At 40.4% G+C, this 18,136-nt stretch overlaps 1 protein-coding gene across 1 annotated transcript in view; it reads left to right on the top strand.

Moving 5' to 3' along the window:
- CFTR (CF transmembrane conductance regulator) overlaps nucleotides 1–18,136 on the top strand; it is a 208,500-nt gene that overhangs the window by 67,297 nt on the left and 123,067 nt on the right. The window contains 4 exon segments of the mRNA XM_040343760.1: nucleotides 509–672; nucleotides 5,180–5,305; nucleotides 10,718–10,964; nucleotides 15,727–15,819. Of these exon segments, the coding sequence (XP_040199694.1) occupies nucleotides 509–672; nucleotides 5,180–5,305; nucleotides 10,718–10,964; nucleotides 15,727–15,819 (630 nt within the window).

Raw genomic sequence — 18,136 nt, 5'->3', positions numbered from 1 at the left:
TCGCTCATCTATGTCAAACAACATAATTCCCTTGTGTATGGCCGCCTTATGAGCAGCCTGTGCCTCGCCAGCTGTAAAACAAACTGCACATAGGATGTGGAATTTAGATAGACGTTACTGTAGTCCTAGTACAATTAGCAGCCACATTTCAGTTTGTTGTGAAATATAGATCTTATGTTAATACTGTTTTCACAGTATGAAGTCAGATTTTTTTTACCCAATCTCGTGCATGTACCAATGGGAGTTTAGTGCAATGAATACCGAGCCACAGTAACATAAGGTCATTTATTGCAAAATAAGCATTTTCAAGCATCTTCCCTGGGTAAATATTTTATTAAATAATGCGGGCAAACTACTCATGAAACCCCACCTATAATTGCCCTGTCTTTTTCTTTAGCACTGACCTTCAATCTCGTTACAATTAATACCTAAATAATATTGATATACATATTGCAGTTCATATATGTTTTATGAGTTTATGTTAAAGTAATGCTGTTTTTCTTTGTAGGGGCTGGCCCTGGCACATTTTGTATGGATTGCTCCACTTCAAGTAATACTTCTTGTTGGACTTATCTGGGACTTACTGCAGGCTTCAGTATTTGGTGGTTTGGGTTTTCTTGTCGTGATTGCATTGTTTCAAGCATGGCTAGGTCGAAGGATGATGAAGTACAGGTACAATATTTACTCTTCTTTAGTAATATTACAGCACTGAGTGAAGCTGTTCTTAAAAGGGCCAAGCTCATATGAAAAAATGTACATCTGCATGTGCTCTTTTTTCCACTTTCATACTACATAGGGCCTGGTTGACCATGGTATGATATTAAATGAAAGGAGCTTATTGAGAACAATGATCATATATGATAAAATGTAATCCATCCAATGCCTTGTACACACGATCGGAATTTCCAATGAAAAAAGTCTGACGGAATTTTTTCATCGGATATTCTGACCATGTGTGGGCCCCATCGGACTTTTTTCCGTCGGAGTTTAGAAATAGAACATGTTTTATTATTTTCCGATGGAAATTCCGATCGTCTGTGTGGAACTCCGACAGAGAAAAAAACATGCATGCTCAGAATCAAGTCGACGTCGTAGTGTTTTACGTCCCCGCGTTTTGGACGGTCGGAATTTGGTCTGACAGTGTGTATGCAAGACAGCTTAAAATGGAATTCCGACAGAAAATTCCTTTGGATTTTATCCCAACGGAAATTCCAATTGTGTGTACAGGGCATTAGAGGTAAGAGTTACCAATGTATTAATGCCTGGAAATGTTTCTTTAAAGGGTAACTCCACTTTCATGGGAAAAAAAATTTGCAAAAACATAATATAGAGTATGCAATTGCGACATAAGTCATATTGTAATTGAATATTATTAAAAAAAAAAGTATTAAATAATTTTTATTAAGACTTTTTACCCTGTGTGGTTTATATTGATCCCATTGAGGAATTATTATAAGGACATGTATTTTGAGCGCTTCACCTCTCTCACTATTACTATTATTGCTGTTCATACTATTTTGTGCTTGCTGCCTGAAAGATCATTTATTTATTTGTTTAGTTATAATATTGTATATTATTTGGAGATTCAACCAGCGCAGTAGAACTCTTTTAATTATTAAAAATTACCTTTCCTTTTTAATCTGCAGCTCTGTAATTTTCTGTAAACTGCAATACAATATGGCTACTTGGAGGTATTTAGTACACAGCATGTTTACAGAACGCCCCCCAGAAACTTAATTTCCTGCTTGTGTGATTGGCTTACTAGTTTTCCCAGAAGTCTGCCCTAAGATACAAGTCAGATTCAACCCCCGTTCATATCGGCGCGATTTGACATGCAATTTGACAGGTCAAATCACAGCCTATGGCCTCGTACACACGACCGTTTTCCTCGACAAAATCCATCAAGAAACTTGGTGGCAGAGCATTTTGTCGTGTGTATGTTTATCGTCCAGAAAACTGTTGTGGTTCTCGACGAGAAAAAAAGAGAACAAGTTCTCTTTTTTCTCGTCGGGAGTCTCAATTTCCTCGTTGTGTTTCTCGTTGGGCTGGTTTATGACGAGAAACACGTTCGTGTGTATGCTTAGAAACCCGAGCATGCTTAGAATAAAGTATGAGACGGGAGCGCACCTTCGGTAAAAGTAGCATTCGTAATGGAGATAGCACATTTGTCACGCTGTAACAGACTGAAAAGCGCAAATCGTCTCTCACCAAACTTTTACTTAACACGCAGTAACATGAGATTAGCAAAAGCAGCCCAAAGGGTTGTGCCAGTGGAATCGTACGTCACCGCGTTTGAGAACGACGAGATTTTGTCTTGACAGTGTGTACGCAAAGAAAGCTTGACAAGATTCTCGACAGGCCTGACAAGGAACTCGTAGAGGAAAACAATGTTTCTTTTATGACGAGTTTCTCGGTCGTGTGTACGAGGCCTCAGACGTCAATGGCACCGTCCTAATCAGTTCCTGCACTACTTTTGGTGACTTCAGGGGCAACTTTAATAGACATCTGTACATGAACCTGCACAGATGTCTTTCAAATCGTCCCCTGAAGTCGGACTGAAATGTGGCTTTGGAATTGTGCGAGTTCAGATGAAGTCGCACAATTTCAAAGCCGTGTTCAGTGTGAACGAGGGCTTAAAAAGGGATGCTTACCCAGCAGTTTTCCTTATTAGAGCCCTAATTCTGCAGCAGCTGATTATTAACTATGACCCCCCCCCCCCATTAGACTCACTTGGCACAGGGGCACAGGGGAACAAACAGTGATTTCTTGAGAATAACAAAAGGTTGAAAACGGCAACAACGTTTGTTAAAATCCCTGCAATGTACATAGATCACCCAGAGGGGAATGTTTTTTCTCAACAAAAGTGGAGTTACGCTTTAATAAAATTTTTGGTTTAAAAATTATATTTTGCTATGTAAAAAACCTAATGTAGATGAATAGCTAGTACGACATGGTGCAGTTAGCTCAAGCTTACTTAGAGGTGGATTACTGAACTACAGTTTTTGTCTGTGTTTGAAAAAAAATCGTGTCTCGCCCCCCAAAAATATCAACCTGCGACACCAACATGTGCTTTGGCTTTCCTTTAGCAAGGGAGCAGGAAGAATGTGGCCCCTGATCATGCTGATAGCAACTCAAATGTTATTTAGCATTGGAGTGATACTTGAGAGGAGCATCCCTCCCAAGTTACCTAAACCCAATGCTTCCCATCCGAGGGTTGGTGGGTTGCATATGAACTCTGCATGCTAGCGCTCTCACTTGTATACTAGGTCTACCAACCCTATATTCCCTGTATAATCAGATACACAGAATTTGGGGGTAGGTACACTGTAAAAGTAAGTTTAAGTAAAAAATTGTGAAAAAATTAACCCTCTAAGTACCAATTCAGTAAAATCACAGAATCAGCACTATGGACAGCTCATAATATTGTGCTTCTGACTATTATATGTTAGCTGTCTTTTTTTAATGGATTGAATGTAAAATCGTCTCAGAGTATTACATTTTTGTGTAAATGTAATACTCTGAGATGGCGAATTGTGTTGGAGAATTGTGGGAAAATTGTGTGTTCCCTTGACGTGCACAAAGTTTATAAAACACAATGCTAATACCAGCTATGTTTTGAGGTGACATGTTTTTTTCTAATTTATTAAAATATTTGCTAGGCCTGTTACTTATACGGCTAAAAAAATATATTGGAACACCATTGATCTTTTTAGAAATCATTTATATTGTCCAAGGCAAAACTTTACAACAACTAAAAACTAATATAAGCTTTTGGCACAATTTTTTGTTATCATGCAATGTTTACCTTTAAAAGTAGTATTTGATATCATTTACTGTAATTTTTATATGTGGATCCTCGCTTTAACTGAGCTCTGTATTTTATTGCGTTTTCATTTTGAATTTTGTATTTGTAAGATCTCACATGTGGGGCTGATTTACCAAAGGCAAATAGGCTGTTCACTTTGCAAAGGAATTTTCCCTTAGGTTAAATGTAAGCAAAAAAAAAAAGATTTTTTTCCTTGGGTATTCTTTGCAAAGTGAATCTTCATTACATTACATAAGTTAATGGAGAATTCCTTTGCAAAGCAAACATACTATTTTCCTTTAGTAAATCAACCTCAAAGAGAGCATTATTGTCAGTCTTTCTCACCAGATGTGTGATAATTTTTCAGAAGCGTCATTGAAAAATCAGTGTCAAAATTATTAGAAGTGAATGAAAAGCGAGTTTGTCATGTGGTTATGGTGACTTTTTATCATTTTAGGCAATTGTATGATGCCTCTATTGTAATGTGACCAGTAGCAGATGCCATGTGCTCTAAATGATTGTTACCATTGATGGCATTTCTTCAAACCAATAATGTGCAGAAATGCAGAATGTATACAAGCAATACACACAGATTATGAACATTAAACTGCTTACTTTCACAAGTACAGTATACTGAAAAAATAAATAAAAATAAAAACAGTAGCTCCCAACTTTTGAACTTCAAAATGAGGGACACTTAAGGCGGTGTTCCGGACATAATTTTTATTTTTTTGCAAGCTAAAATTAATCACATTAAATAGTCCCTAATACATATTAATAGCTCCCCAATCGTTCCAGAAATCATTGCAAACACTTGCCTTATATCCTCCAGCTCATGTTGTGGCCGTATCCATCATATGTGTGGGCATGTGAGGCCCAGTTCCTTTTTCTTCCTGGTTTTCAGGGAGAGGTGCATGCTGGGCGATTTTTAGGTACAGAGACTCCTGGTAAATGAGTGTCATCATTTCGCAGGAGGCAATGGGGTCTTAGGACAGGAAGTGGAACCACCTAGGACCAGGAACTAGGCAGATTACAAAAAAATGTTTTACATTAAAGGCAAGCTGTTAATAGAAAGTACATTTTTAGGGTGGAACTCCACTTTAAGGAAGGGACTGGTATGGATTTGGCAATTTTTCATTTAACATTGAGCCGTTAGCAGGGAATCCCTGACAGCTAATGAGTCATCTGTTGTTAAGGATGTGACGGCCCACTCCTTAACAACCAGCTATTCCTCCTCCTGCCTGTATACTAGCGTGGGCAAGTCCCTGGAGCCCGCGCCATGCAAATCCAGGATGGTTCAGAGGTATGGACTTAAGGCCTTAGTTTGTTTTTCTAAACATCTGTTATACAATTACATATTTTTATTTCCTGCAGAGACCAGAGGGCAGGCAAGATTAATGAGAGGCTTGTGATGACATCTGAAATTATTGACAACATACAATCAGTAAAAGCCTATTGCTGGGAAGATGCTATGGCGAAAATAATTGAAGGCTTTAGACAGTAAGCTTGATTATATTATATACATTTTATATACATACAGTATAGTGTACCTTCACAAATGTCCATTAATTTCCTGTTCTGGCTATGGCACAGGAAGTGAAGGGAAATCTCCCCAAAGGGACACAGATGGCAAACAAAATCATGACCCTCCCTTACTCTATTTAAAATGAAACTTTAAAGCAAAGTATAGTGTTTTCTGAGGGGCATGGAATTTGAGTTTTGATTGCAGTGTTTTCCTCAAAGGGACTCAGCAGCTTTCCCTTGAAATCGTAAACAATTGCTCCCCATAATAGGCTGTGAATACTGCTGAACACCTCTGCCTTCCATGCTGCACCTAATGTCTTTAACATTCAACACTTCCAGGGATGTCAGATGCAATCCCCCCATGCACTGTGGTTCCTTCCTCTGACCACCAGAACATAACAGTGTCAATAAGGCTGGTAAAGCCCAAATATGTAATAACCACATATACCAATCAGCCAAAACATTATGACCACCCACCTGTCAAGGTATGGACTTTAATAGGCCCAGTACACACGACAGAGGAACTCGACGTGCTTGGCACGTCGAGTTCCTCGTCGAGTTTTGGGATGAAGCCGCCGAGGAGCTCGGCGGGCCGCCTTCTCCCATAGAACAACGAGAAAATAGAGAACATGTTCTCTATTTTCTCGTTGAGCTCCTCGGCGGCTCCATCGAGCCAAAACTGTACAGACGACAGAGTTTCTCGGCAGAATCCGGGTTTTGACCGAGTTTCTCGGTGAATTCTGCCGAGAAACTCTGTCGTGTGTACGGGGGCCTCAGACTTTGAAGGAATACTGTGGTATATGGCACCAACTGTATATTATTATTATACATTGCCAACTTAAAAGAAAAGTGTGGGTTTTCTAAAAAATAAATAAAAAATTATACTTACCTAGGTGGACGCAGCATTGGATCTTTTCCTCGCCACCTCTGCACTGAGAACTGAGTCACCAGCTCTCTGCTCAGCGCTTACTGGAGCTCTAGGCTGGTGAGGGGATAACTTCCTGAGAGGCTATCTGGGTGTAAAGTTGGGATCTTTCCTCAGCCTGGACTACCTAAGTGATGTCAACTGACAGAGGAGTTTTGCCTGCTGTTGGCCGAAAATGGGTCACAGGAGTGCACTTCACTTGCTGCCTAATATATCTCACCCACTTTGAGATGCCAATGGGACAAAATAATCAATGTTATTCACTTTACTTGTCAGTGATCATAATGTTATGGCTGATTAGTATATGTTTTTCCCGATGTATATATCTAAATGTAACATTTCAGCAGCTTTTTGAAGAGGCAGAGTCATTCTTCTAGTGTCAGTGGCTAGCAGCGGCGGCCGGTCCCCCTACTTATCTCTATGCGGGGCGCCGGACTCATGTAATTCTATGAGTTTTTTTTTTCAAGCACATGATTAGAGCCTAAAGCTCTAATTGGTTTCACCCACCTGTGACATAAGCAAATCAATAGCCAATCAGGAAAGGAGGTAAATCTTAAGACCAGATTATCTGGGGGGAGAAGCTGGGGAAGCCGCAACCTGCATGGTGTAAGTGTGGACCTGGCGGGGGGGGGGGGGGTTGTTTGCCGCCCCCCCCCCACTGGTAGCTAGTGATGTGGGCATTTCTGTTGTCTCTTAAAAAATTAGTCAGATGTCTATAAAACATATAACTCAGTTAGAAATGTCATCTGTCTATGGGACATCACCTGTTTAAGTATAGTGGATGCATGCATTACCTGTTTACATATAAATATTACATATACATACAATATCTGTGCATTTTAAAGATGCTTTGCATCCATACTATAGATGCCATTTGCTGAATCAGCTGGTTTATGGTTTACAACTAGATCATTGTGTAATGTTTTTTTTGCATTTAATGTTTGAAAAGTGTGACACGCTGTTTTATGAATATCAGTTTTTATAATGTGCAAACGTTACCTATAAGGACCTTGGGACATACAATGTAGTAAAAGATAAGCAATAACCATGAATACAATGACTGTAAATAACAAGAAAAAGAGGAACAAGGTTGTCTAGAAGACATAAATGAGCTAGAAGCAATGGACATGGGACAGCAAATAACAGAAATGCATGCATGATTTATGATACAACATTGTGACTGTACATTTTTACCACATACACACGCAGTTGTGTTACGCTACCAATAGACATACGATGACTGTTTCCTGATCTGGGTGACGAATGTTACATAGTTACATAGCTGCATAGTTAATCTGGTTGAAAAAAAGTCCATCCAGTTCAACCAAGAGAAAAAAAAACAACATGCACAGATAGAAAACCTCCATATACACTATCCAATGCCCACAGTTGATCCAGAGAAAGGCATAAAAAAACAAAAACAATAAAGCATGATCTAATTGGCTCCAGTGGGGGGGGGATACTCCCTGATCTCCCAAGAGGCAATTGGATGTTCCCTGGTTCAACTTTAGCTACAAATATTAGTATCCAGTTATATTATGTACATTTAGGAAATAATTCTGTTTCGGTTCGTAAGGGGCAGTGTGAACTGCCTGCGAGTCAGGTGCAATCATTTTGGACTATTTTGTTCTTTTTTTGATCTTTTTAAATGCAGGAACCTGCAGTGGATTTGCAGGGTTTCCTGCATCACACCAATGTGAACTGAGCCACATAGTTTATGTTTATTTGGCTCCTGCTTGTGAACTCAAATGTTTGTCTTTAGATCAATCTGCCATACCCAATATCCAATGTCCATGGGCATCCTAAAAAAAAACACACACACACAAAAACTCCACATAAAACATAATCAAAACCATTTAGTACTCCTTGAATACAGGTTATTGGTGGCTCCCCTATGGTGGAGCACAGTGACTTGCTGTAATTCCGATGCAGTTTGCGTCTCGCAAGAGATAACCCGCTACTTCAGGAAAAGTTTCAGCAAGAACACTCACGGTTAGTAGTCAAAAACATCAAAATAGAAACACATTGAATGGTCCTCCTACAAATGGTCATTGTCACCCATATAATGCCACAGGACGGTCCTCCTCATTTTCCAAGATAATCATTAGTTCTTATGTAATTAGAACTAGGTATCAATAGTCAAATCATATAGTATACACCTAGTGATATACAAGGTATTATATTAGGTAGGTAAAGAGGTTTCCATCATGCCGTTCCTCAGATCAGCATGGAGTGAGATAGATTTCATGCTGATCTGAGGAACGACATGCTGGGAACCTCTTTACCTAATATAATACCTTGTATATCACTAGGAGTGGCCCTGATCCTCCTCTTCTGGGGTCCCCGGCGGCAATCTTGGCTCTTCCTCTTCTTCTGCGGGACTACCATAGCCAGCTTCTGGCTATAGGGAGAGGTAGTCACCGTGAACCCGAGCTGTACCGCTCCCCCCCCACTTCCTCTGATTGACAGCAGCAAAAGCCAATTTCTCCTGCTGCTTGAATGCAGTATATAAAGGAAGTAAGGGGGGGAAAGATGCAGCCCTGCACAGCACTGATCTCTTCTCCCCTCTCTTCCTCATCACACAAGCAATGCATTAAGGTAAAACGTTTTTTTTTTAAGGTTTAGTAACACTTTAAAGCTGCATGATAGTACTCATAGGACACAGTAACAATTGGCACATTGGGGAGATTAACTAAAACTGGTGCAGTTGTGTACAATTTAATTCCCAATGAGATTCTATGTGCACCAGTTTAAGTAAGTCTCCCCCACTATAAGCCTTAACCCTGTTCTTTGTCTTAGGTTTACAGTTTGCAATGGCGATACATTTATTTTGTGGATACTGTACTCGATGGAGTGTTAACTTTACATTACGTATTTTTTCATAAAAAAAAGACCAATGCACTCTTTATGCAGCAAAGCACCCCTTTGGCATAAAAAAGGGGGTGCCTTGCTGGACACAGAGTGCATTGGTCTTCTTTAGTTTAGGGATGATGGCAGAAACATTTTCTCAATCCACTGAGCTCAGCAATATTCTTTGTAGTTTTTAATAATAATAATGTAAAATGTTTTATATGAATAAAACAACAAAACATAATAAGGGAATTAGACTAGGTTTATAGTGTCATGCCTCTGAGGCCTCGTACACACGACCGAGGAACTCGACGGGCGAAACACATTGTTTTGCTCGTCAAGTTCCTTGTTAGGCTGTCGAGGAACTCGACGTGCCAATTTTCTCCATTCCCGTCGAGGAAAAAGAGAACATGCTCTCTTTTTGGCTCATCGAGTTCCTCGACAGTTTCCTCGTCGAAAAATGTACACACACCCGGTTTCCTCGGCAAAAGAAAAAAAACAGCAAGTTTCTTGCTGGTTTTTGCCGAGAAACTCGGTCGTGTGTACGAGGCCTTACACACAACTGTTTTTCCTGGCAGGAAAACTGCTATGAGAGCTTTTGGTCCCGGGAATCCCGGCCGTGTGTATGCTCCATCGCAGTTTTCCCAACAGGAAAACCGCCGGGAATCCCGGCGGGAAAAAAGAGAACATCGCCTTTTTTTCCCCGCCGGAAGTCCTGGCAGTTTTTAAGCCGGCAGTTTCCCTATGGGGAAAACCTGCGGTGGAGCATACACATGGCCAGGTTTCCCAACCAAAGCTCTCATGGCAGTTTTCCTGTCGGGAAACTCAGCCGTGTGTAGGGGGAAAAGGCTACCGAGCAGGTTTTTGGTTTTCCCCTCGGTTTTCCCAGTTGACTTTTTACTGCCGGGAAAACCGATCGTGTGTACAAGGCACGAGTCTCAGAGATCTTCCAACATGATGTAAAATAGCTGTCACCAATCAGTAAAATGTATTATTATTTTACTAGGTATAGTTAGACATATCTGCATGGCTTAGAATGTAACAACTGAAGCCTGTAGTATGCATTGTAGTAGCATGCTGGAAATGTATGGTGCAGTAAAAGTTAAAATACATGTATCCTTGGTTTGGCTGTTATGCATATCCTCTGGCTTTAATATTTGAGTCAGTGACCTGGAACAAGTATGGAGACCAGGAACGTTCTAAGCCCGCACTTGCATGCCCGTTCTGGGTTCTGGGTTAGTATCTCAGTTTATTAAAGGCAGAGTGTAGGCCTGAGAGTAATGCAGCTGGTATATACAGAAGAATAAGTCAGTGATGGCAGCCTCTTATGTTTCTCTCAGGAAAGGTCTCCTTTAAGATAACATATGATCAGAATGATACAGCTGCCCTATTGACTCAGACAAGTGAAATCTACACATAAGTTGTATAGCTGTTGTGTAAAGCATGATTAATACTTTAGAAATGTCAGACATTAAAGATATGCAGCCTACTAGGTATGAATAATGATATATAATGACAGTGAATTTGATAGATAATAATAAAACAATGCATGTAACAGATGTGACATATGATGATGCAAGTCAGGATTAACTGCTGTCCTTGTTTTCACATAGGATTGAACTGAAGCTTACCCGGAAAGCAGCCTATGTGCGATACTTCAACAGTTCAGCTTTCTTCTTCTCAGGCTTCTTTGTGGTCTTCCTTTCTATCCTTCCGCATTTGCTTCAAGCTGGGATTACCCTCCGAAAAATCTTTACCACCATTTCATTCACCATAGTGCTGAGGATGACTGTTACACGCCAGTTCCCCTGGGCTGTGCAGACCTGGTATGACTCCCTGGGAGTCATCAATAAAATACAGGTATTTATGTAAATTCCCACCCATGCTATGATACTGTCAAATGTAAGGTGCTCTAAAATCATGAACTCATAATGAGAGCATAGGTGGAAGCTGCCCATTTCCAACTATATATAGAATTAATGTTTCAAGGGTATGTACATCCAAAGTGATTACATTTTTGCTTACACATGATTGAATGATGGAAATCAGCAAAGCTTCATTGCATTCACTAAACTCTAGGAAAAAGGAGTGAAACTACACTTGCAAGTATAGAAGTCAATAAATGGTGCACTATTCCTTTAAGAATAGCAAAAAATGAATAATTAACCAAACTTATCACCACAAATCAGATTGTGATAGTATTCAGAATGAAATACTAAGGGCCAAATCCTCAAAGATCCTGCCTAACTTATCTTTTCCCATTTAAGTTACACTGACTTAAAATTTCTACCTAAGTGCCCGATCCACAAAGCACTTACCTAGAAATTTCAGGCCGTGTAACTTAAATGTCTCCGGCGCAAGGCGGTCCTCTTCTGCAGGGGGCGATGACAATTTAAATGAGGCGCGCTCCCGCGCCGGCCGTACTGCGCATGCTCGTGACGTCATTTTCCCGACGGGCAGCGCGCAAAATTACGTTACGTCGGGCTTTGTGGATTGCGACGGGACAATAAAGTTGCGTCGGGTAAAAAAAAAGTTACGCGCCGGGAAAAATAATTCAAAATTAAAAAAAAAACGCGGCGATCGAAAAAAAGATCTGTTTTTACAAGGTGTTACTAGTTTACACTTTGTAAAAGCAGAACTAATTTTACGTATGCAAACGCAAGCTGAAGAGCTTTGTGGATCTCCGTAAGTCCTCATTTGCATACGCAAAGCGGCATTTCAATGAGAAATGCCCCCAGCGGCGGATGCGGTACTGCATCCTAAGATCTGACAGTGTAAGTGTCTTACAGATGTCAGATCTTCTGCCTATCTTTGGAAAACTGCTTCTGAGGATCAGTTCCAAAGATAGGCACAGGGATACGCAGGCTGAACAGCAGTTCCGCCTGCGTATCCCTTTTGAGGATTTGGCCCTAAATTCTTTAAAAAAAATAAAATAAAACATTACATTCTATATAAAGTGGTTCTAAACCTTAAAGTGATACTAAAGTCTTTTTTTTTTTTGTTATATGTTATACTTACCTGCTTTGTTGCAGTGGATTTGCACAAAGAAGTCCGGATCCTCCTCTTCTTGTGTCCCTCTTTGATGCTCCTAGCCCCTCCCTCCTGTTAAGTGCCCCCACAGCAAGCAGCTTGCTATGGGGGCACCCGAGCCGAGCCACAGCTCTGTGTGTCCATTCAGACACAGAGCCGCAGCTCGCCCCTGCCCCTTTCTCTCCTCATTGGCTGACTGACTTTAATTGGCAGCAGCAGGAGCCAATGGAACCAATGAGGAGGGGAGTCCCGGGCAGCTGAGACTCTTACAACATCGCTGGATCTTGATGGGGCTCAGGTAAGTATTAGAGGGGCTGCTGAACACATAAATCTTTTCATCCTAATCCATAGAATAGGAAAACCTTCTGCCTTTACAATCATTTTAAGGCTGTTCACCTTAATGCATTCTATGCATTTAGATTAGGGTAAATAAAATTTCTGTGCTGCAGATTCCCCCCCCCCCTTTTCTTACCTGAGTCCCATCCGATCCAGCGGTGTGCACAAGACCAGCGGATCTCGCCACTGTTGTCCTTATCATTGGGAAAATTGATAGCCATTGGCTCCCACTGCTGTCAATCAAATGCTGTGATAAGGGAGTGGGGGGGGGGGGGGGGTCGGGCGGAGCCACCCTCTCTGCGTCAATAGACATAGACAGGGTTGCTCAGAAACTATCACACATGGGTGCCCCGGTGGAAAGCGGGGTTTCCGTGGGGACACTAGCCAAAGAGAAAGGGCCTGGAGTGCCGGCAGAAGACCCAGGAAGAAGAGGATTGGGGCCGCTCTGTACAAAAGTATTGCACAGAGCAGGTAAGTATGACATGTTTGTTATTTTAATAATACAAAAAGAAGGATTAATATCACTTTAAGCAAAACATTGTGAGTTCATTCAATGGGTGTTTAAGTGTCCATACTTTCACTTTTCAACTAATATCAAGTTTTCATAAAGTGACACAAATCTTTACATACACTTCAGTGATTGTGTTCCAACTCCCGGTGCTATTACTCCACCTCTAGGTGCAATGGCTGCTCACCTTAGTGTTGTAGTGGACCTAAATTACATAGGTCATTTATTCTTTGTGTTGCGTCATCTAGGTGTCTCCACCTCTAGCCTTTTGCAGCTATTTCACTTACTTAGGCCCTTTAAGGAATTTGTGTCCGCTTACCCCATTGTCTCCATTGTTAATTTGTTAGGTTTAGCTATTTAAATCTGACCATATGTGAATCAGGGCTCAAAGTATGTAAATCCTCACATCGTAAAACAACCCATTTAACTTAAATTAGAAATGAAAAGCAAAACATTTGTGTATACATATAAAAACATTATACCTTTCCCCCCTTTTTTGTGGTCATATACCCTTTGTTCTTATCTTCATAAGAGTTAGGGGAGGAGGAGCAGAAGCACACTGGTCCTCCCAGTGAATGGCTATGCAGGGGAAGCACAAGCCTGAGCATTGGATTAGCTCCTAGCTCCCATGTTGTGATTTCATGTCTGTGTGCTCAGATGGGACTGGCAGTAACACCAGGGATTTCACATAAATGAAGCAATACAAAGAGAACACGATACTTGGCACATATCAGGAATATGAATTGTTGGGTTTACATATGCTTCAAAGTGAACTATGAAGACAAAGATATGGGAACTGCCATTGCTGACTTTACTGTAATGTTGCAGGGTTCGGAGCCTGGGTGCTTGTTCCTGGGCCATTATTCTGGGTCATTGACTTAAGCCCGCCATAGATTAATCGAATCTCAGCTAGTTCATCGTGGACCTGCCATGATTCAATTCATCTCTGGGCAGGCTGGTCTTACTGAAGTCGATCCATAAACTTGATCCCAAACCTGAAAAACAACGCCACACCATAACCCCCCTCCACCAAATTATTTGAACCAGTGCACAAAGCAAGGTCCATAAAGACATGAATGAGCGAGTTTGGGGTGGATGAACTTGACTGGTCTGCACAGAGTCCTGACCTCAACCCGATAGAACACCTTTGGGATGGATAAGAGTAGAGATTGCGAGCCAGGCCTTCTGGTCAAACATTTCCATAGACACACTTCTAAACCTTGTGGACAGTCTTCACAGAAGATTTGAATCTGCTCTAGTTGCAAAGGGTGGGCCAACTCAATGTTGAACCCTTGGGACTAAGACTGGCATGCTATTAAAGTTCATGTGCATGTAAAGCGGGCATCGCAATACTTTTGACAATATAGTGTACTTTCCATTAATGGAATAATATGTCCTATCTAAAATGCAATATACTTTCCATTTCTGGTGGATAAAAGTTAATTCCAGACACATTTTTAAGGGGTGTTGGGGAAATTTCTGTTAGGTATTTTTCTTTTTATCTTTAACCCTATTGGGAGACATTTCCTCTCACTTCATGTCCCTGATACACTCACAAAAGAAATGTCAGAAGATCTAGCTTCATCCCATGCTACTTAAAACTTGTTTTAGATGTTGTTTACATTGCCAAATTAGCTGTGGTGTAGCTAGAGCTTGTGGAAATTTGAGGACGGAAGCCCAAATGTGTGAAGACAAACATGGCTGTACAAATCAATAGCAAGCTGAAAACTTCTGCAGCTGATCATAGCTATCTGCCTGTGGTTTGAGACAGATCAAAGCTCCTGGAATCAAGCAGCTTCCATCCAAGGATGATTGATCTGCCCTTAACCGTTCAATTGCTTGGAAGACAGTTGGGGCTGCTGTCAGCCTGCAACCGTTTTGGACAGGCTTCCTGGCCGTAGCTGTTCACACACACCTGAGCACCTACAGTAGGCACAGTTTTCCATGTTGGTCGTATAAAAGAGGCCTTAAGCCTCGTACACACGACCGGTTTTCCCGGCAGGAAAACTGCCAGGAGAGCTTTTGGCTGCGAAAACCGGACGTGTGTATGCTTCCTCACAGTTTTCCCATCAGGAAAACAGCCGGGAATCTCGTTGGGAAAATAGAGAACCTACTCTCTATTTTCCCGTCGGGATTCCCGGTGTTTTTTTTTTGCCAGATCTACTACTTACCTATGGGAAAGACAGCGAGGCAGTGCCGATGGAGCATACACACAGCCGGGATTCCCGGCCAAAGCTATATGGCAGTTTTCCTGTCGGGTTCTCGGCTTTTCTCGGTTTTCTTGGCAGACTTTTTACCGCCGAGAAAAACGAGCGTGTATACAGGGCTTTAGTCTGTCTACTTGTGGAGAAGATTTCCCATAATTTCTTGTAATAACAGAACTACCCAGTTTTTAACCCTCTTCATTCAGCCAACACAAAAAGTTTTGGCTAGGTTTGGACTTTAAACTATACTACAAATTTCTGTCCCTGGAACCTCTACCATTTCCAGTGGCAGTGAATCTCATCTTTGAAAAGTATTACTGTAGTGCACGTAAGATGTTTCATGGTCAGTATTATGGAAATCATATTGGAGGTGAATGTTTTTTTCCTCTAGGTCTGTAGTCCAGCTAAAAGTCATTTTCTGGAGAAGCTTTTTGTTGACATATAAAATTCGACTCTGCTGGCATTCATGATTACCACTTATTTTGCTGTTAAGATTGTATTAAATGTTGTTATTGCATCTAATACATTTTGAAATTGTTCACAGGATTTTTTGCAAAAAGATGAATACAAGTCACTTGAGTACAACCTGACAACTACAGAAGTGGCAGTGGAGAATGTTACAGCTGTGTGGGATGAGGTCAGCATACATTGGAACTGTAATTGGTCCCTACTTTGAATATAAAAACCAAGACTGAATAAAAAGAGCTGTGTTTAGCTATACCGATGATATCATGGCATAATGATCATTGCAAGGGGGACTTACACAGTGTACCTAGGCTGGGGTTTGAATTTTGTGCGTTCTTGGGCTGCATTTATTGTTGCTTTTTTCTGCATCAATAATCTAGATTCACTTATGCCACATACACACGATCGGTTTGTCTGATGAAAACGGTCCATCAGACCAACCGACTAACCGATTGTGTGTGGGCCCCATCGTTTTTTTATCCATCGGTTAAAAAACTAGGAACTTGTTTTAAAATGATCTGATGGTTAACTAACCGATAGAAAAAAACGATCGTCTGTGGGGAAATCCATCGGTTAAAAATCAACGCATGCTCAGAATCAAGTCGACGCATGCTCGGAAGCATTGAACTTAATTTTTCTCAAAACGTTGTTGTGTTTTACGTCACCGCGTTCTGACACAATCTTTTTTTTAACTGATGGTGTGTAGGCAAGACTGATGAAAGTCAGCTTCATCGGATATCTGATGAAAAAAATCTATCAGTCCATTTTCATTTCATCGGATGAACCGATCGTGTGTACAGGGCATAAGAAGCACTTCCCACATTCTTTCCAGGAATTCAAAATTGGATGCATAGACAAAGTATTTTAAGACGTAAATAAAATTAACCATGCTCAAGATGAGAACTTTTCTTTGCTCAACTGCTTGAAAATCTCATGATATGGAGCATGAAGAATGACATCAATAGACCTAGTGAGGCTGTCATCAATTCTTTAAAGTATAACTTTAAAGTGCAAAACGACTTCTTCATTTTGGATTGAGTAAGGGAGGGTTATAACCCATGTCATCTGTGTTCCATTGGGGAGATTTCCCTTCACTTCCTGTCCCATTGACAAAACCGGAGATGAGAGGAAATCCCTCCAAAGCCAAAGGGTCACCAAATATAATGTTCCCATTGGAAGAGTTCCCCTCTATTAATAATTCGAAGTCAAAATTTGGGATTTTCTTTTACTTTCAATGATAATAGTAAACAGGACAAATAGTGGTCTGCACAGAGTCCTGACCTCAACCCGATAGAACACCTTTGGGATGGATAAGAGTAGAGATTGCGAGCCAGGCCTTCTGGTCAAACATTTCCATAGACACACTTCTAAACCTTGTGGACAGTCTTCACAGAAGATTTGAATCTGCTCTAGTTGCAAAGGGTGGGCCAACTCAATGTTGAACCCTTGGGACTAAGACTGGCATGCTATTAAAGTTCATGTGCATGTAAAGATAATAGTAAACAGGACAAATAGTGAGGGGGAATCTCCCTAATGGGGGCACAGATAGCAATAAAATCTGACGGGTGTTCTAATCCCTCTCTACTCTGTAAAAAACTAAAACAATTTTGCCTTTAGTTACACCTTAAAGTAAAAAAAGAAAAAAAAACATTTAGAAGGAAAATCGAAGGAAAAGGTAAGTGAACCAACAATGCACTAGCTTAAAGTGGAGGTTCACCCAAAAAGTTAATTTTTAACATTAGATTGAGGCTCGTTTTGTCAAGGGGAATCAGGTGTTTTTTTTTAAATTTTAAATTTAAAAAAAATTCCCGCTTTAAAGGAACCTATTTAGAAAATAAAAAACAAACCTTTACAACCCCTTTAACCTCCCTGGCGGTATGATTCTTTCAGAAAAAACATGCTAAAAGCGGTACCATTATTTGCAAGGAAATTTGGCGTTTTATATTGTAGGTCTGTAATTTTTAGAAATAACTCACTTAAATCTGACCAAACAAGATTCTAATAGGCATCCCGTGTATTACATTTTTTTAAAAACAAAATTATAAATTATAATATAATAAATAATTATAAATAATTATAACAAATAATAATATAATTATAATAAAAATTATTCAATAATGTAATCAAATCAAAATCACTGAAATTTGCTCAGTTGCAGAATTGTCGCTGTCATTACTTTTATTTTTTTATGACGAATTTCCCCACAAATCGCTATCGCACAATTCTGCAAGTGATTATAATTTATTATCGCTGTTTTTTAGCTGATCTAAAACTATTTTTGACATAAAGGGACACTTTTGGTTGCTATGGACAATCTACAGTTTGCAGGGAGAAAAAAAGGTTTTTATTATATAAAATGACATGCAGGACACTGGGCAGACCACTAGGGACAGGGGGGGTGTGTTTTTTTTACATACAGTACTGTAATCTATAAGATTACAGTATACTGTGTGTATAGTGTTTGTTTACGTTTTTGAATTTGGCGCCGT

This window comes from Rana temporaria, chromosome 3 (genome assembly GCF_905171775.1).
Source record: "Rana temporaria chromosome 3, aRanTem1.1, whole genome shotgun sequence".
Taxonomy (NCBI): Eukaryota; Metazoa; Chordata; class Amphibia; order Anura; family Ranidae; genus Rana; species Rana temporaria.
Note: the sequence above shows the minus strand (reverse complement) of the source record. Positions and strands in the feature narration are given on the sequence as shown.